Source organism: Trichosurus vulpecula, chromosome 2, assembly GCF_011100635.1.
Source record: "Trichosurus vulpecula isolate mTriVul1 chromosome 2, mTriVul1.pri, whole genome shotgun sequence".
In the NCBI taxonomy this organism is placed as follows: Eukaryota; Metazoa; Chordata; class Mammalia; order Diprotodontia; family Phalangeridae; genus Trichosurus; species Trichosurus vulpecula.
In genome coordinates, this window is record NC_050574.1 from 325,333,199 (window position 1) to 325,354,988 (window position 21,790).

A 21,790-nucleotide genomic window follows, 5' to 3' on the forward strand; every position below is an offset into this window, starting at 1 on the left:
ACTAAGTTTAAAAAAATTAATAACCTCATTGGTTTTTAAAATACTGAATTGTGTGCTTCCCTGACTTTCAGTAAGTATCATCTGTCAGCCTGAAGATAGGCCAGTCCACTAGGAAATGAACTGATTTCTGCATCTCAGTCTTAATATAAATATTTAAATTGTAACAATGTAATATTGTTTTAATATTTAATTATTGGATTTACATATTATCTTTAACTCCAAAGAGCTCAATATGTTACAACAGTATAAAACTTCTTTTCATGCCCAAAGATTATCCCTTATACATACATAGCCTATATTTAACCAAGGAATAATGCAAATTAGGTAATATATTCAAAGGTGCTAGTAGTTTCCACAGGTTTTCTTTATCTTTGTGAGAAAAATAACATACTTGTTTCAATTTCTTTTTCTGATAACTTAGGATCATAGAACCATAGATCTAGAGTGAAAGTGGATGTCAGAGGCCAAACATCTCATTTTATACATAACCCTAAGAGACAGTGACTGTTCCAAGGCTATACATGTAGTGTCAGAGGCAGAATTTGAACTCAGGTCATCTGACTCTAGAGCCAATTCTCTTCCACGCTGTCTCCTGTTTTTGAAATGAACAATCTAAGTTGCTTCACATCCATGGTGAAAAGGGACAAGTTAATAAAGTCAATCTGGAGGAAAAAAGAATGTATATGTTTTTTGGCCACTGCTGATATTAATGTATCCAATGCCATTTGAATAACGAATTACTATGAATTTGTGTGTAAATAAATATCAGACACAGGCTCATTCCCTTTTTTGGAGGGGGCAGTCATCAAACCAAAGGGAAGTTTATGCAAAATTAAATACTCTGATAGGTATTTTATAGACACAGTGTCTTCTGTGCTATCAGGTTCTGGATTCTGGGCTTTTTTTATCATCATTTACTTGTTTACTTCAGTCAGTTATGGTACCTCCCTTTTTCATGCCTCCCTTTTTTTTTCAACATAATGGGAAAAAATGAACATGTTACTAACCTCTAGGGGATGATATTAAACCGGAAACACAAATTATAGAAATTTGGAAGTTCTTAGAAGGAAAAGTCATTCCAAAACATCCTATATTATAGACAATGTCTGAGATGTTCAACATTTCCCCAGATTTACACCATGAAGGGAAATATTTTAAAAATGAGTATATCACCCCAGCTACTGGGCACCCCTATCAAGACCCTACCTAAACCTCTCCTCTAGTAACCCCAGACTACTTAGCGAACCCTAGATCCCTCCCACAGTCTTTCTGTATATAAGACTCATCTTGTTTCCATGAAGGTTCACAGATTCCTTAAGAGTCTAGCCAATGCTGAGATTTCTTAAGAGTCTGGCCAATATGGTGGATTTTTAATAAACTTTGTTTTACTCTGGCTAAAACAAAATGAGAATGTCATGATTAAGTGAGTTGGGGAGAGACAACAGGCCAAATTTTAAGGCCCAAGTACTTCAGATTTGCTTTCTAGAAAGTTCTCAATTCATGGAATAATATTCACTTTTTTGTTCCACTTCATTTATACATTCTTGCTATCTTTTTAGAGATGTACTTTATAGATATATGACTGTACCTCTATTTTTCCTTATTTTCCTTTCATTTCAATCTTTCAAAAATATTGCCTCTTGCTTTCTCTCAGTGATAGTGGATAGTGAGATCATCCCCAAGACTTAAGGTGCATCTATGCAGAACAAAATAAAGCAAAATCTCTAGCTCAATTTGACTGACACTAAGAAACCACTTGAATAATCTAAAACACAGCTGTTGTTGCATAGACAGAGCCTGGATGTTGGTCCAGAGCACCAGAGAGTGGCTGGATGAATGAATATTGGTCATGTCTTTTCTGTTTTTTATTCACAACCCATCTATTTTTTAAAGTCATGTTTAGGGATCATATTGTCAACTTTTAGACAGTGTTTAAACCCTCTTTCTGTAAACTCTCTCTCCAGGTGGTCTCATTGGCTCTCATGGGACACATACACATACACACACATACACATATATACATACATATGTATGTGCACACAAACACATATGTACATATATATGTATACAGACACACACATCAGATGAATACCAGATCTATAGATGCAGCTCTAATCCCTCTCAAGCTCCAGTCCTGAAGTCCTGAGCATGCAATTGCCCACTGGACATTGAAAACTGGATGTCCCATAGGAATCTCAAACTCAACATATCCAAAACAGAACTCCCTCCCCCCACACCCGCTCCTCTTCTATACTTACATTATTGTCAAAGACACCACTATCCCTACAGTTGTTCAAATTGACAATCACTGTGTTGTCCTTAACTCCTCATTTGCCTTCATCCTACATATCCAACTTTTGTCTTGTCTCTCATTTTAATAATTACCACTTTATGATACAATATGAGATCTGGTATGGCTAAATTGCTATAATCTCTTTGTTAGTACTTTATTTAATATTCTTGCATCAATACTCATTAGGGAAATTGATCCATAATTTTCTTTCTCTGTTTTGGCTTTTTCCAGGTTTGAGTATTAGCACAATATTTGTATTGTAAGAGGAATTTGGTAGGACTCCTTCTTTACCTATTTTCCCAAATAGTTTATCTAGTATTGGGATTAATAATTCTTTAAAAGTTTGGTAGAAATCGCTTGTGATTCTATCTTCTCCTGAGGAATTTTTTCTTAGGAAGTTCATCGATAGCATGTTCAATTTCATTTTCTAAGGTAGGGTTATTTAAATATTTTATTTCTTCTTCTGTTAATATGGGTAATTTATATTTTTGTAGATATTCATCCATTTCATTTATATTGTCAAATTTATTGGCATATAATTGGGCAAAATAGCTCCTAACACTTGTTTTAATTTCCTTTTCATTGGTAGTGAATTCACCCCTTTCATTTTTCATACAAGTAAGTTGTTTTTCTTCTTTCCTTTTTAAAAATCAAATTAACCAATGGTTTATCTATTTCATTGGTTTTTTTTTTCATTAAAAACAGCTTCTAGTTTTATTTAATAGTTCAATGGCTTTCTCACTTTCAATATTATTAATCCTTCCTTGGATTTTCAGGATTTCCAATTTGGTGTTTAGTTGAGGACTTTTAGTTTGTTCTTTTTCTAGCTTTTTTAGTTGCATGCCCAATTCACTGATCTGCTTTTTCTCTCTTTTACTGATATAAGCAATTAGAGATATAAATTTTCCCCTAAGTACTGCTCTGGCTGCATCACATAAATTTTGGTATGTTGTCTCTTTGTTATCATTTTCTTTAATGAAATTATCGATTATTTCTATGATTTATTATTTGACCCATTTGTTTTTAGGATTTTCCGATTAACTTTAAATCTCCATTGTCCATTACTGAATGTAATTTTTATTGCATTATGTTCTGAAAATGATGTGTTTACTATTACTGCTTTTTTGCATTTTGTTGTGAGGTTTTTATGTCCTAATATATGGTCAATATTTGTGTCAGTGTCATATATAACTGAAGAAAAGATATATTCCTTTCTATTCCCATTCAATTTTCTCCAGAGATCTAACATATCTAACTTTTTCCAGAATTTTATTCACCGCCTTAACTTCTTTCTTTTTTTTTTTGTTAGATTTATCTGTTTCTTAGAGGGGAAAGTTGAGGTCCTTCACTAGTATAATTTTATCATCTATTTCCTCCTGTAACACATTCAACTTTTCGTTCAAAAATTTAGATGTTATACCATTTGGTACCTATATGTTTAGCAGTGATATGACTTCATTGTCTATGGCACCTTTCAGCAAGATACAGTTTTCTTCTTTATCTCTTTAAATTAGATCTATTTTTGCTTTTGCTTCACCTGAGATTATAATTGCTACCCTCTGTTTCTTTGCTTCTGCTGAAGCATAATAGATTCTGCTCCAGCCCCTTACCTTTACCCTGAATATATCTCTATGCTTCAAATGTGTTTCTTGTAGATAACATATTATAGGGTTCTGGTTTTTAACCCACTCTATTATCTGCTTCTGTTTCATAGGTGAGTTCATCCCATTCACATTTATAGTTATGAAAACTAAATTTGTATTTCCCTCCATGCTAATTTTTGCTTGTTTTTATTATTATTATTATTATTTATTCTCTAGAGGGTAGGCTTCCCTTCTGGCTTGTTCAGGGTTGGGGGCGGGGGTTGGACCTCCCCGTTGGCCTCCCCTAGGTGTGGGATTTAGCTGCTGGCCCCACTCCAGGGGCACAGCCTTGCTCCTGGGTTGCTATGGTAACAGAGTCTTTTTGGTGGTGGCCTTGGAAGAGGGATCTTTTTGCTGGTCTACCCCAGGGGTGAGTTCCTGCTGTTGGGTTGCTATGGAAACAGGGTCTCTCTGCTATTAGGCCCCAGGGATGGGGTCTTGCTGTTGGCTAGCCTTGGGAGGGGCTAGTCAGCAATGGGGTCAAGGACCTGTTGGTGGTTTGTGCTGGGGATGGGGTCATTGGAGTGGGGCCTTACTGTGCTGCACAGACTGCTCACTTGCCTAGGGGGCTGCTGGTTTACAGGAAGGTGGGACCTCTCTGTTGGATTGCCCCAGGCTTGGAGACTTGCTGTAGGCCCCCTACCCTGAGGCAGGCTGCTACTACTGCTGCTGCTGCTGCCTTTGGACCTTGCTCCCCTCCCACCCAGTGAGACAGACCTTTCCTGCCAGGCTGGTAAGCTGCTTCTCTGCTCCTAGATAAATTCTAAGGCTGCTTTCCAGTTTTTTGGATGGGAATTTGAGAGGGCTTCAGAGGGTTCCTTCCTCACTCTGCCATATTGGCAGCAGAAGTCCTGACAACTTTCTTTGGGTGGTGGGTCATACTTCTTCCTCTTAGAAGAAATCCATCTCAGTTCTCCTCTGCCTGGTGGTCCCCAGCCAACCATGACACCAGCCCTGAGATTCCATCCTTTTCCCAGGCCCAGCTTTCTCCACCATTCTCTGCTACCTCCCCACATTCTGTATACTTCAAAGACTTGGGGATTTTTAGCTGTACCATGGAGTTTGGGACTTTCTTTCTGGAGAACAGGTTCTTTCAGTACCACCAAGCCTGACTTGGCAGACTGTCCTCTGAGTCCTCCTCACCTCCAAATGAATTTGCTCCAGTTGCTGGAATTTCTAATTATAGCTTAGTTTCTTTTAGTTCACATCTTTGGTGCTCTAGAAATTCCTTCTTATAGCTATCTTTGATGCATTAACACCAACAACAATAATAACTTCCATTCTGGCCCTATAGTTGGAAAAGAATAACTGGTACCTCATCTGTCATGTAAAATGCAAATGAATCTGGATCATTTGTTTACATCAGTATGGCATTGCTGGTTAACAATAAGATTGAAGAATACTAAAGCCATGAGGTAACCTACATGGTACAAACCTAATACTCAGGCGTGAGTGGATTCAAGATATGTAGTGAGAGGGGCAGCTAGGTGCTAGGTGGTGCAGTGGATAGAGCACTGGCCCTAGAGTCAGGATGGTCCTGAGTTCAAATCTAGCCTTAGACACTAGCTGTGTGACCCTGGGCAAGTCATTTAATCCTGATTGCCTCCAAGAAAAAAAAAGAAAAGTGGGTGTTTGGGGAAGGAGAAAAGAACAAACAGTCATTAAGTGCTAGACTTTTTTACAAGTATAATCTCATTTGATCTTCACAGCCACCCTGGGATATACGTGCTATTATGATCCTCTTTTTACATTTGAGGAAGATGATGCAAACAAGCTAAATGGCTTGCCCAGGTTCATATAAGTAGCGTTGGAGGCCACATTTGAACTCAGTCTTTGTTGACTTCATGTCCAGCTGCCACTGAATCCTGCTACCTACATTCCTGCTGCCAGAGAAATTTAGAGAGAGAAGGAACATCAAAAACAATATCATCCAGGGAAGCTAGGTGGCACAGTGAGTACAGCACCAGCCCTGGAGTCAGGAGGATCTTTGTTCAAACCCAGCCTCAGACACTTGACACACTTACTAGCTGTGTGACCTTGGGTAACTCACTTAACCCCAATTGCCCTGCCTTCCCCCTTCCAAAAGAAAACAATCTAATCCAATGCCTTCATTTTACAGATGAGGAAAGTAAGGCTGAGAGGGATGTGGTGACTTGCTAAATCAAAAGATACTCAGCAAGGACTAGAACCAGGCCCTGAGCTTTCAAAGCTGTATTCTTTCCACTGTCCCACACTGCCTCTATTAGAACAAGGAAATGAGGAAACTGCAACAGGGGATTGAGAACAGCAGCAAAATGTGTCTGACATCCATAATGCAACGCGCTTCACTCCAAGCCAAAGGCCTGCAAGGCAATCAGACTATCCAACCCACTCTTGGGCATGGGATTTAACAATGCAACGCATACTGTGTGAGATTTGGCTCTGAGCACTCACACCAATGTTTCTTTCCAATGTCAGGGAAAAGCTGTCCATGGTTTGAACCATGCCGCACAACAGATTGCAACTGTGGCAGCCAACAGGCCTCATTCACTCTCAGATGGGCCACATGAGTTGGCTCAATTTGAGGAGCTGCATTGTGTGACCTAGGGCCTGTGCAATTTCCAGATATTTAGAAGGTAGCAGAAAGCCTATGACATCAGATTGGGTCTTGTAGCTCCTGGAGTGGATGATGTAAAGGAGCCATAATGATACATAAGTACTTTAAGATTTACAGTTCCCTTTACATATACTGTTTCATTTGATCCTCCCAGTGGTAGGTACTACTATCCTCATTTCACAGGTGCCAAAATTGAAACTGAGAGAAGTCAAGCAGCTTACCCAGGATCCCACGGCTACTAAGTATCTGAGGGAGGATTTGAACCCAAAAATTCTGGACCCCAAGTTCAGTGCTTTACCTACTGTGCATGCTGCCTCCCAAGGGGAAAAAAAACCAAGGGTAAACAAAACAAAAACTGACAGGCATTCTCTGTCACCTCTGCCATTGTACGTGGATGGGAGTGTTTCAATTTACTGCCCCACTCACCAACCCTAGAACTTTTCAGACCAAAGTGCCCCTTCCTCCTCTATGTGTAATGGTCCACTGGTGGAATATAAACTCCTCAAGAGGTGGGACTGCTTTTGTTTTCGTATGTACATGCCTAGTAATTAGCACAGTTAGCACAGTTTGGCCTAGTTAGCTTCATGGTGCCCTAGATCCATCCATTGTTTTCTCATGCCCAATACAGTGAGTGGGATAAACAAAGAATAATGACTTCATTGTTCAGAGATTACAGCAATCTGTACAGTTGAAGAGGTTACTTTATGGTGCCTTGCACAGTTATGAGAACATGGTTAGTCTTCAGTAAACGCTTGTTTTACTTAACCATTGACTTAAGCAATCATTTTCTGGTATTTGCCCCTTGACTTTAAGTCAAGTTATTCACTGTTTATCTATATAGCCACACACTTATCAGAGCTGTGAGAGTATCAATATTCTCCATTACACTGAAGAAAGAAAATAGCTGAGGGCTAGGCAGGGTGGTAAAACAGAAAAAATACTAAATACGGAGTCAAAGGACCTCAGTTGAAATCCTGGAGTCGTTGCTAATTGCCACAATGACCTTGGGCAAGTTCACATCTCTGCCTCAGTTTCTTCATCTATAAAATAAAAGGGTTGGGTTGGTCTCTAAGACCCTTTTCATTAGTATATTTATGAACCTATGATCCAATTCCATTCAATGAATAAGTATTAAGACCTATTATATGCGAATCATTTTGCTAGGAACAAAAGAGAGAACAGCCCAAAACAGCTTACCATTTAATGGGGGGAAAATACGTCCATGTGTAATTGACATACAGGGTGTAAAATAAGAGCAAAGGAAAGTGTCATACAAACTATTACTAAGGGTCTAAAGAATCAGTCAGTCAATTAGTATTTATTAAGCACATATTCTGTGTCAGTGCTGGGGACTGTAATGGCAAGCAAAGTGGAACTTTTCGCTCTTTTGTCTTTTGGAGTGCTTCTCAGCACTAAGGCAGCCAAGGGCCTTTGATTGAGCCTTGCCTTTGATTGAATCAAGAGTCTTTGATGACCTGCTTAAGTGACAAGAAAGCCTAAGTCACATGAGTTTGAGTCACATGGTTGTGACTCCCTCTGACCCTGAAGAAGTATATATATACTATGTGTGTATATATATATATATATATATATATATACACACACATACATACATACATATATATACACACACACACACATACACATACTATATCTATACACACTATATATATATATACTATACTGTGTATATCCATATACATACATACCTGCATACATATATATGTGTGTATACATACAGACATATATACATACATATACATACATATATACATACACACATATATGCACGCACACACATATATACATATATATGTGTATATATATGTGTGTGTGTGTATATTTATATATGTGTGTGTGTGTGTGTGTGTATATATATATATATATACACACACACACAAAGCATTTTGCTTTGGGGGCTCACTCATGGGAAGAATGTTCATGTGATTTGGCCAGACGAGATTCTGGGTAACTGTTAAGCAGTGCCCCCCCTACCCCGCTCCTGCTTTGAAAACTCAGAAGTTGGTGTTTCTCTCTCTGCTAACTATGTGTGTATTGCTATGGACAATAGAAGGACTATCTGCTGATTTGTGTTATTTGTTCTTTTTATATAATTTCTTCTTGTAATTTCTGTTTGTTCTTTCTCTGAAGTTCAGGGTGCTGACTTTTTCCCGTGAACTAAGTGAATGATATATGTATGTTTAATTAAAGTGAGATTATAAACCCCTTGAAGTTGCTTTCCTTAGAAAAGCAGATCAAAGAACCTGTGCTAGCAGCCCTCCTGTGTGCTGGAGTTATTGGCCTTACACCTCCACAGAAGCTGCTAGTAACATTGGTGTTACAGGGACACAAAGAAAGGTTAAAAAATAGTCCCTGCCCTCAAGGAGCTCACAGTCTAATGGCAGAAGACAACTTGTAAACAACTATTTACAAGCAAGCTATATATTATATATAGGAAAAATTGGAAATAACCAAGGGAAGGCCCTAGAATTAAGAGAGATGGGGAAAGTCTTTGACTTTCTACTAGAGTGGGGGTTAGTAGAGGTGGAGAGGCTTCATGGAAGAAGTAGTGATACCTAAGTTGGGCTTAGTGATGTGGTCCAGAGTGAATTTTGTGAGGGGAAAAGTTTGGTAGGTGTCCTTTAAAGGGAGGTCTTGGGAGAGGGAAGTCACATTGCACACAGGCCCAAAGTAGCCAATCATTAGGTTGATGGGATTAAAGGGTCACAGATGTAAACAAACTTGGAGATGATCTAGTCCAAGTCTCTAATTGTACACATGAGTAAATCAAGTCTCAGAGAGTCTAAATAACTGTTCCTTGATAACTGCCCTCTTGGAACTTTATTTCAGGAACGTCTTAGGCATGCTTTACTTCACATCCTCCTCTCTATCTGCCCCCAAACTTCCTTGCCAATATCCTTACTGTCTTACACTCCAACCCTTTTCTTCCCTATTCCAATCTGAAGTTTTGGGACTTCAATCTTGATCAAATCAACTCTGCCATTGTTCCTGGAAGGGGTGTGTCAATTTACTGCCCCACTCACTAACCTAGAGCAAAGTGTCCCTTCTTCCTCCATGTATAATGCCTCTCCTGTAAAATGTAAGCTCCTCGAGAGCAGGGACTACCTTTGCTTTTGTATTTGTTAGTGCAGTCCTTGGCACATAGTAAGATTCTAATAAATGCTTTTTTATTCAATCATTTGTTCATTCATTCAATACCAGCTGACACAGGTAATAAATGACAGAGCTGAGGTTTCCACCCAGGTCCCTTGACTCCAATTCCAAAACTCTTACCAATGCCTAGAGCAGAGGTGTGGAACCTGCAGCCTTAAGGCCATATGTGGTCCTCTAGGTCTTCAAGTGTGGCCCTTTGACTAAATCCAAACTTCACAGAATAAATCCTTTTATTAAGGGGATCGGTTGTTCTGTGAAGTTTGGATTCAGTCGAAGGGCCACACTTGAGGACCTAGAGGGCCATATGTGTCCTCGAAGCCACAGGTTTCCCACCTCTGGCCTAGAGCATGGAATCAATGCCTCCCTATCTCTGGCACTTCCCTTACGGAGAAGCAAAGTAGTAATTTTAAGGTATGGCCATGAAGGAAAACATCACAGCCCATGCACGTGTACACGTCCTCACTTTTTGGATCTGAGCCAAGCAATGGATCTGAGGAAGCAGTCGACCATCCCTACCCTTCAGTCTCTTCAAGCTGATACTGAATCCAAGCATTCAGAGACCAGTGCATAAACCTGAGGGTATCAACGGACAACACTAATCTGTCAATGATGTTTTGCAGAGGGTAATACTGCAGCATACAACATAAATGAAGGATAGGAAAAGGATCTTTCTTTGTATATTATGAATATATATATGTATACATGTCATATGCTGTGATTACGATACATTATAACCATCCTCAGCATATAGTAACAACAAAACACATTTATAAAACACTATGGTTGTGACATACTTAACATGAATTGCCTCATTTGGGTCCTCACAACTATATTTTGAGATAAGGAAGTATAAGTATTACTGTATCCATTTTGCGAACAAAGAAACAATGTCAGAGAGGTAAAGGTCTGAGAATGCTTCATTTTAGTAGTGACATGGCTGAAAATAGAAATTTGGAATCAATACAGTTTATAGAGTACACTGTTTACGAAAGAAACCATTTCACAAAGTAGATAGGCAGTATAGATAAGGTGCTGTCCTCAGAGCCCAAAAGACTTGGGTTCAAGTTCCACCTATGATGCACACTGTCACTTATTAGCTGTGTGACCCCCGCAAGTTACTCAAGCTCTTAATTCCCTTAGGCAGCTCTTTAATAAGATTCTCCAGATGCAAAGAAATTCCAATCCGCAATAGTAAAAAATGATCTTTGCTGGGAGATCTCTATATAAAGAAATCACAGGTCTGAAAAAACAACAAAAACAAAACTTCCATTAAGTGGGTGGTGAAATTAAGTAATAGGAAAATAAGAACAAAAATCTGTGTGATGTTAACACAAGAGTATTGGATTTGGAGAAGACTCCTAATCCCAGGTCTGTAACTTATTAGTTGTGTCACCTTAGAGCCATTCACTTTGCCCACCCACACCCCTCCCCAAAGTTTCCTCATCTATAAAATAAGTTATTTCGACTAGATGATCTTCAAGGATTTTTCCAGTTTGATCTCCTAATCGACTTGCCCAAATGAGTCAAGGCAGCCTAGCATAAGGAATAGAATGCTAGCTATGGAGCCAAGGGCCTCAGGTTCAGTCCTGGCACTGAGGCTAAACTAGCTCTGTGATTATAATCCTCTGAGCTTTCATTTTCTCATTTTTATAATAATTATAATTATGAGTATTATTATTATTATTATAGCATTTATACAGTGGTTTAAAATTTGCAAACCACTTTACATACGTTATCTCATTTGATCTTAACCACAATCCTGCTATAATTATGCCCATTTTACAAATGAGAAAACAAAAGCTCTGAGAGATATGATCACCAAGCTAGTTAGCCTCCGAGGCGGTTCTGAAAGTCAAGGTCATTGGTCCCAAGTCCAGCACATTACCCAACGAGCCACCTAGCTACTTGGTGGATGTTCATAGTTATGCTACTACTTGCCTCACAGATATATTGTGAGGATTCGATCTGATGAGGTTTGTAAAGTGCTTTCTAGACCTCGAGAGTCTACCCAAATGTAAGCTATTCTGCATTTCAACTCAAAGGAAATGACACATTTTTTAAAAGTACTTTGCAAATCTTTAATATACATGTCGAATGCTGTGACTGTTATTTTCTTAATGCTCTCCTAGGACACACAATAAGTGGTAGAGCCAGAACTTTGGGGCCCTGAATTCAAATTCTTTTTTCTAACCTTTTTGTTCCTGTTACTTTGGGAAAGTCACTGAAACTCCCTGGAACTTAGTTTCCTCAACTGCAAGATAAGGGAGTTGGTTGAGAATGGACTCTGAGATTCCTTCCAGATCCCAAGACCTCTGAACTCAAACCTAGGTTTCTTCATTCCTACTTCAGAGAACATTCCACTCTGCCATTAAACAGAATTAAATAACGAGCAGTTACTGACAAAGAACAGCAGTTAAATACATCTGTAATTGTTTCCTATATAGAAAGAGGGGTGTGGCAGGTGTTCAAGAGGACTAGCATCTCTTTTCCTAGCATCCTCATATATACTTACTTGGCATACATCTTTGTGTTCAGCCAACAAATAACTATTTTCTATTTCTAGTGGGTTATCCAAGCGTCATGGCTGAGCGATCGTGGAGCTCTCTTTAAGGGCAAACATTTCCATGGTAAAATGCCAATATTTCAAAAGAAAGATGGCAGTAAAAGTAGAGAGGGACATGGAGAGGCTAAAAAAGGTACAGTTGACTGGGAACAAAGGATTGCAGAGGTGGATGGATAACAAAGAATTTGAGAAATATATCAACGCACAAGCAAATGGATGGAGATTAAAAATAAATATTTAGAATAAGCATGCATTCCCTCAGATTCAGCATTGAAGGCAGATGCATAGATAAGCAGATGGGCAGGTTTGGGAATAACAGGAAAAAAAGTGGAGGGAGGAATAGGAATAAAAGCTAATAGAGCTAAGTGGCAGGTTTGTTAGCACATGGTTAAAAAGTTTGAAATGACGGCCAAGCACCAACATAACATGACAGTCTGACAGAATTCTTATTCCCAGAAGCCGGGATACTAAAATATTTAAGCCAGTTTTCTGCCATAAACTCTCCAGGGGAAATACTGTTAACAAAGGCTGCCTGTGTTACATGTTCAACATGATGCAGGAATTATCATTTCCTCTTCTTCTTTCAAGACGGATTGTAATGACCTTTGTCTCCATGGAACTGGAGGCCATGGTCGCCAACTGGAGGCTTCCACACTTCTACCTTTATTTTATCACTTCACATGTATGCAGAAAAATGCGTGACCTTACACATACATACAAACATGCACACATGAACACACACACACCGCCCCAAAGCAGCCATCTGGACAGCCAAAACTCTCCTATAACACCTCTTTTTCTTCTCCATCTTGACAATCAATTGCCAAGAATCATCTGCTATCAAAGATGCTTGGCATTTAAATAGGCAGAAAGAGACCTTGATGGGGGAAGGGAGCAAAAGAGAAGGGAAATTAGGGAAAGGAAGGGGGCAGGGAGAAATAGAGGAAGGAAAAGAAAAGTGTTGTGGGAAAGTAAGGAATGAGAGAAGAATAAAAGGAAAAAGTTGGAAGAAAAGAGGGAGGGAGGGATGGAGGGAGGAAGGAAGGAAATACTTGTGCTTATAATATTTCCTCTACCTTAGAATGCCTTCCCTCCTCCGTTTCGCTCTATTGAAATCCTACTCATATTCCAAGGACTAATTCAAACCATAGTCCTACAGGAAGGCCTTCTATGATCATTCCTCATTTCCTATCATGGAAAATAGGTAGTGATGCAAATTGCTCAGAGCTGAATCTTGTATGTGTCACAGCAAGTCAGTCAATCACAATAGGTGGTACAGCTGATAGAGTACCAGACTTGGAGTTGAGAAGATTCATCTTCCTGAGTTCAAATCTGGCCTCATACTTACCAGCTGTGTGACCTTGGGCAAGTCACTTAACCATGTTAGCTTCAGTTTCCTCACCTGTAAAAAGAACTGGAGAAGGAAATGGCAAACCACCCCAGTATCTTCGCCAAGAAAACCCCAAAAAGGTGTCATGAAAAGTTAGATGCAACTGAAAACAACTCAACAACAATAACATGTGCCATAGAGGTAGATTTCATATCTTGGGATTGAGTCGAATAGCTCTTTTGCCTTATAGGCCTTTGGGTTGATGCAAAACTTAATTTACTCTTGATACCATCAGTAACCACCCTGACCCTCAATATTGTCCTTAACTTATATAATCCCTTGTTTCATAGTTATTTCATTACCTGTCTTTATAAATTTTCACCTAGACTTTAAGATCCTAGAGGACAATGAATATGCCTTATATAATGCTCTCTATTTATTTTTATCTTGAAAACATCCAGAACAGATTCTTGTATACAGAATATACTTCATAAACATTTTTGAATGAATGGGTGATGAATAAATGGATTCAGTGGAAAATAGATGGATCATTGGCAGAGAATGAAAAAAAAGAAGACAAGTATAATTAGCAATAGAAAGCAAAAGAAATATAGAAATAAAAAGCATAAAAGGAAGATGTTTTATGATTTCATTTTAAAAGGAAAATTTGAGGTAATCTAGTCTCATAATTTGAGTACTACATGAACAACAACAAATTCCTTACATACAACATATGAAGATAACGTTATCTATTTATCTTAGGCTTCCCTGGAGACCATCTTTGGTTGGATTTCTATTACAGTAGGGTTTATGTACCTGTGATTAGAACCTCTCAATCAATACATGCACATGCACACCTAGGATAGAGCTTCACACATAGTAAGTACTTGCTATGTCTTTTTATTCATTCATTCATTCACTTGTTTAACACATATTCATTGAGTTTCATAATATGCCAGGAATTGTGCTTTCTCTTTGTTTATCCTCCTGACTTTCATGCTTGGAAAGAAGAAACTCTCTCATTTCTTCACATTGGAAATATAAGTGAAATGCAGGTGTCATGTCTTCTGCAACATGAATACACTGCTTTGCTACCCCAGTCCATTGCTGTTGGAAAGTCTGATGTCATGTTGTCATGTTGACTATTTGTATGTATCCAGATGTGCAAGAAAAGTCTTATCTTAAATGTTACTTCTCCTGACTAACAGATGAAGCAAGCCAATTACCCATAGACAGAAAGACAGACAAGAAGACAGGACAGAATAGAGTCACACCATGTGTCTCTGGGACTCACCAGCTTGGTTCGTAGTGATGTTGACTGAGACATGCTGTGGAGGGAAAGGGCTCTTTCCAGACACTCCATTGATTGCCTGGATGTCAAATGTATAGGGAGTGTGGGCCCAAAGGCTGCTGATGAAAACCCGGCTCTCAGTCAAACCCAGCTGCCTGGGAACAAACTCCACATTGTCATCACAACGGGAGCAACTTCGGCGATCTGCCCGGCATTTTTTACAGACAATGTTGTAGGTTACATCATCGCGCCCTCCTGTTTCTCGTGGTGGGTGCCACTCCAGAATAATGGATGTCTCATTGACGATGGAGATGACATTTCGGGGACCTGAAGGAACACCTGTGGGAGGAAAGGATTGCTCAATGATTATTCCTTTGGCAGACATTGTTCTTCAAGCTTTCATAACCACACTTTTTGTATGATTATATGGTTAGTACGCTTCCCCCGAAAACCCCTCACACTGTCCCCTTTGTTTCTTCCTCTCTGCCTGGAAAATAAAAACTAAAGTCTTCACTATGCCCTCACTATTAAGGAGGGGTGGGGAGAAACTACCCATCCATTCCCAAGTTCTATGTTAAATGATCATCCTGAAACCCTTCTCCTCCTTGCACCCCCTAAAACCTGTAGTATGATGACTGCTGCTGGTTCTCTGTTCATTAAAACTCAACCCATACCTTAGCCATAAAATTGTAAAGGACATATAAACTGATCCGTCTTGTTCCCTTAATAGTCTAAAATTCCTGAAGGTAAGATTCAAAGTTTCTTTTTTCTGCTCTAAGGAATATATACTGCCTTGCAGGTGCTTACTAAATGATTAAAAAAAATTAAAGCCTTACTCTGGATCAGTGGTTCTATTTTTTTTTTTTTGGTCTACAGGACAATTCAACATTCCTAAAATTATTGAGGATCCCAAAGAACTTTCGTTTCCATGGGTTATACTAAATACTGATATTTACTGTAGAAATTAAAGCTAAGTTTTAAATTCTTATTCAAAAATTCACTTAAAATAAAAAAAAATAACATGTTAATATATTTTTTGAAAAGCAACTATATTTTCAAAAGTAAAAAAAATAGTGAGAAGAGTAGAATTTTTTTATTTATTTTTGCAAATCTCTTTAATGGCTGGTTTAATAGAAGACAGCTGGATTGTCATATCTGTTTCCATAATCAGTCTGTTGTGATATATTGTTTTGGTTGAAGTGTACAAAAAAAAAATCTGTGCTCACACAGACATGTAGTTGAAAAAAGGAGGATTATTTTAATAGGCACATAACATCTTAGTAGTATTATGAAAATAATTTGGACCTTGAAGACCCTCTGCAAGGATGACAGAGGCCTGCAGGGGTCTATGGACCACATTTTGAAAACTGATTTAGGAACATACATTTTCATGGCTTCTAGTGTGATATGTGTGTTTTCCTTTTCCCCCTCCCTCCTTTTCCTTTGTCCCATCACATTTTTGCTTTCTCAGAGCTATAAAGTAGCTTGAGATGAAGTCATAGAATCACAGATCCATAAAGAACTATAGAAATCATCTAACCATAGAACCGATCCACATACACTTTTTTCCCATGCCTACAATGTGCTAGACACTGAGAATACAAGGACAAAAAAGGAAATAGTTTTGCCTTCAAGAAAGTTCCATTCTATGGTGGGGGATGGGCATGGGGGGTGATATATACATATACAGATATATACAAAATTTAGAGCTGGGCATAGGAACTGGACCTATGATTTTACTGATAGGGAGCTTCCAGTAAGGAACTTCCTACCAAAACAGGTCAGGCAGTACTTTCTCGGCAATTTATAGTCTAAGAGTTGCCCACATGCTGAAAATGAAATGCCTTGTCCAATGTCTTCTTATACCTTACTCTATGACACATACTTTTCGATATAGTGACAGTGGCTTTCTGGCTATTCTATAAATACGACACTCCATCTTGGCTCTAGGCATTCTGTCTAGCTGTCCCCTGTGCCTGGAATGCCCTCCCTCCTGTGCTCTGATTACTGACCTCCCTGGCTTCCTTTAAGGCTCAACTAAAATGCTACTTTCTACGGGAAGCCTTCCCTAGTCTCTTTTAATTCTAGTGTCTTCTCTTTGTTAATTATTTCCTTTTTATCCTGTACATAGCTTGTTTTTTATATATTTGTTTATATGTTTTCTGTCCCATTGGATTGTAAACTCCTTGAGGGCAGAGACTGTTTTTTGTCTCTTTTTGTTTCCCCAGTGCTTAGCACAGTTCCTGACACATAGTAGGTGCCTAATAAATGTTTATTAATTGATTGGTTGATATGGATGGTTAATATATGTCAGAGATCAAATGTTAATTAAGGTCTTTTTGGTCCCAAGACTAGCTTGTTGTTCGCTTTGTCACATTACTGCTCTATACAAAATATATGCAAAATAAATATTGGTCACTTTTTTTGAGAAGTAAAATGGTAGTGGGCAGTGATGGTAGGGGGTGAGGGGAGATGGAGATCAGGAAAGGCCTCATGTAAAAGGTGGCACTACAGCTGAGTTGTGAGGGAACCTAGGGATACTACAAGGTGGAAGTGGAGACAGAGTTCACTCCAGGCACAGGGGACACCATCTCTAAAGGCTCAGAGATCCGATATTCAGGGTTATGTGTGAGGAGCAGCAAAAATGACAGAGCTGTGGACTTTACAGAATGTTATAGCTAGAAGGGAATTTGAGATCACGTAATTCAAATCTTCTTATTTTTTAGAAATGAACAAAATGAGGTCCAGAGAAGGAGATGACTTAACACAGATAGTAAATAACAGAGCCTAATATGTCGACTGTCCCATCCACAGCTTTGGCTTCTAAGCAAGAAGAGGAAGGAGAGAGTGCTTGGTCCCCTTCCCCAAGGGGGTCATAGACCAGCATCCCCAAGCTCAGAGGACCAAGTGACACTGCTTTCTCCATGCCCAGGTGACAACAACAACAATACTAGATAGCGTTTCTATTGGACTTCAAGTTTTGCAAAGTGTTTTACAAATATTTCATTTTATTCTCACAATAACCCTGAGAGTTTAGCACTATTGGTATTCCCATTTTATAGATAGAGGCAGATAGAGGTTAAATGACTTGCCCAGAGCAGCACAGCTAGGAAGTATCTAAGGTCAGATTGGAACTCAGGCCTTCCTGACTGGAGGCCCAATGTTCTATTAAGGGCAACACCAGCTGCCTATCATAGTCCTTTATGTTTACATCTTGTGTCATGGTAAGTCAAACCACCAGCACCACTTGGACCACCACCTCCCCTCAGATTCCAACCAAGATGGCCCAGGACCTTGAACCTGAGAGCCTTGGAAATGGTAGCATGCGCTATACTCTCAGTCCAGCTTCTAGCCTAGTCCTCATATTCATCATTGAGGAAAAATCACTGTGGAAAAGGGTGCACTTTCCTTGCCTCTGCCCAACACTACCTGCTGGCCAGATGCTTCTTACAGGCAATCAAGTCCAACAGTCCTGGGAATGGCAACACACCCCTCACCCACCAGTCTTGCTTCCACCCTCAGCTGTCATCCTGGGAAGCCACCTCTGTGGAGAAATAACCTAGCAACTGCTCCTGGAGTTACTATAGCCATAGGTACCCATCATCCAGAGAAGAAAATTGTTGCCACCAAAATCCTTGGCACTGCCAAGCTGTTCGAAATCAGAATGTGATCTGATTTTATCAGCGGAAATGACATTAAAGAAGAGGTGTTAACATCTGATTTGCTGCTGGACCCCTAAGAGTCATGCAACCTTTCTCTTTGATTTACTGTTGAAACCATCTATAGGTTGTCTGTGTTGTTAGAATACGGGCTCCTTGGAGAACAGGGGCAGTCCTGTTTTTTTTTTTTTTTATTAGCACTTAGCACAGTGCTAAGTACATAACTGCTTAATATTTTTTTTAAATATATTCATTCATTCACTCGTTTATGCCAAGCATTACCAGATGTGTGAGGTAATCAGAGAGTGGAACTCTGCATTATATTCATCCATGTTTACTTCCCCAGAATCTGGTCACGGTATAATACTTTAGCTCTTAAAGGTCTGTCTACACAGTAACACCAGGTACTAACATGTTCTCATAAGGGGAAGGAAAAGAGGAAGGGGGAAGGAATAATCATTTATTAAAGCACTTTGCTAAGTGCTTTACAAATATCTCTTGTGATCATCACAACAACCCTGGGAAGTGGGTGCTGTTATTATCCCCAAGAAATAAGATCAGTGTCTATGAGATCTATGAGGTTAAACTGGAATCCTGGAATTATCCACCAAATCTCACACAATTTGGCACCTCCTCAAAATTGAAGGTGTGGGAGGGAGAGTGAATTCCTAGAGATAAAAGATGATGCTCCCAACACCTTTGTGAACTGACCTCTCTAGAACCAGAGGGTGTTCCAATGTTTGGGGAACTCTTGGACAGGAAGATCAAAAGTAAGGATACAATAGAGCAGTTTTATGGTGGTCCCAGGTTGCTATTAATGAAGAAATGGTTGGCTTGTGAAATGAGAGTTATGGAAAATATATTGAAATCCACTCCTTTGATGATAGAAGACATTGTAAGTACATGTTGGTCCTACCCAATAATAGATTTTGAACCCCCTAGCTATTCTGTCCTGACTTCCCAGGTAAGATGAATAACAGAATTCATCCCTGTTGATTTATCAGTGAGGTCTTCTCACCTGGAACCGACATTAGTAAAATGAACTTCTTTCTGTTCCGAAGAGTATGAATGCAGCAATGCCCTCAATAATATCCCCACTGAGTGGGCATTTGGTAGTCTAGTTCCTTTCTGAAAGCAGTGTGTCCTAGTGGATAGAAAACTGGCCTAGGAACCAGAAAGACCTGAGTCTTGCCGCTGACATATACTGTGACCCTAGGCAAGTCACTTAACCACACAGGCAACTCTATAAACTTTAAGTTGTGGAGAAGGCACCAACTGCAACTTGCAGTAGCAGATGGAGTTTCCTTACTTGGGAATTTTTTTTAATTGAGAGCACAGGTCCAGTCCCTATCCCTGTCTCTATGAAGGGTTATTTGTTAGAAACAGTACCTTTGTCTCAAGTGTTCTTTGTCAGTAACATATCCATAAGCAAACGGTAATCTGCTCAACATGCCACATTACCAAAGAAAGGGATGTGGTCTCGAGAGAGGAACTCTTCTTTCAGAGTAGAAAAAAAGGAGTTCAGCCATGAGTAACAGGTCCCTGAATTTTCTCACTGTTTAGTGAACAGAGAGACAACATCCTCTGGAAATATCATCTTTAGACAGGAAGAATTTGCCAGAGCAGATGTTGATATTAGTAATGCATTCAGAATCAATCCACCTGACACTCTGCAACTGAATGAGGACGTGTGTAAAGTGGTTTATACTGGAGACAGGAATCAAATGCCAATGTATAAAATGAGGGAATAACAACCAGGTCATGGGGCACTGGGAAAGGATTATATGTTGAATCAGTCAATGACAAAACATTGTAGTAGAAAGCCAGTGTTAGATAGGATTCTATTAAAACATGAAAGAAAATCAGTCAAGTACTCTATGCAGCCCATTAGACCTGAGCTAAAGTACAATTTTCAGGTTTGCTTCTGACAGGGCAGAATTCATGAAGAATTTTTATCAGAGTCTTACAAATAGCTTTCAAGAATTTCCCACCCATCTATATAACAATAAACAGAAAGATGTCCCTGAAGTAACAAATGGTGAGTAACTACTTAGAAAGTCCAATAGGTTCACTGTAGTACCCTGGATATATATTGGGACAATCTTTGCTCACAGCCTATACATGCTTACTTATCTTGACTAATGCTTGTCTTGTAGGTGATGCTATCATTACCATTAGTCCTAGAATAGAAGCTCCCAGAGGTCAGGCACCAATACCGTGGGGCATTATTAGGTTTGCTGTGTTCAATCCATAAGATAGGAGTAGAAGTAGAGTTGCAAAGTAGGAGTTGGAAATGACAGGGAGGTAGATTTTGACTTAGTATGAGGAATTATAACCATCTTAAAATGGAATGAGTACTCTTTTAATGGTGTTCTTCAGGTGAACATTGGATAACCATTTGCCAGAGACATTACGTGAGATTCATATTCTAGATAAGAGGATAGATCAGATAACCTGTGAGTTTCCTTCCTCTTCTGAGATGACGTGCTTATTTAAACTCAATTTTTAAAGTGCATGGCATAACTCCACACAAATAAATCACTCTCATTTCAGAGAAGGCGTTGTGAGAAGCAATTATTAACTATTCAGCATTGGATTATAGGCATAAGGAGGTTTAAACAGGTAGAGGAGAGCCCAAGCCAGAAGGATGTAGGAGATAGAATCCCATGTCCATAGACAGGGCTGACTTTGCATTTTGGTAGCAGTTGGGATAGGAAGAAACAAGCCTTGATTAGTTACCTATCATTTTCCATGGACTATGCTCAGCACCTTACAGACACAACAGCCCTGGGAGGTAGGTGCTGTTATTATCCCTGTTTTATAGATCAGGAGACTGAGGCCAGCAAAGGGTATGTGACTTGCTCAGAGTCACACAGCTAGTGACTGAGGCCAGATTTGAACTCAGATCTTTGTAACTCTATGCTCAGTGCACCATCTACTGTGCCACAGATAGATAGGAAGGATCAAAAAAGAGGATATATGCATATAGGTACTGGAAGGTAAGCTCTCTGAGGGCAGGGCCTGGTTTCCATTTGTACCTAATGCAACACTTAATGCTTTGCACTCTTGGGAGACGGAGGCAAGGAGGTGGACCTGTGATTCATCAGGAGATATTGTTATAGAAAATTCCCTTCACAAATACAGAACTTCAATTCAGTAAGTTATTCCTACAAAAGTAACAGAGTTCCATAGGCCCAGGTCTTGAAAGACTAAAAAGCAATCCTGGCGTCTAGAGTTAAAG

General features: G+C 39.3%; 1 protein-coding gene across 1 annotated transcript in view; it reads right to left on the reverse strand.

Annotated features, from left to right (window-relative positions):
- Positions 1 to 21,790, reverse strand: part of EPHB1 (EPH receptor B1) — a 477,723-nt gene that overhangs the window by 153,819 nt on the left and 302,114 nt on the right. Inside the window, exon 5 of the mRNA XM_036744089.1 lies at positions 14,894 to 15,229. Within this exon, the coding sequence (XP_036599984.1) occupies positions 14,894 to 15,229 (336 nt within the window). The remainder of the gene's footprint in view (positions 1 to 14,893; positions 15,230 to 21,790) is intronic.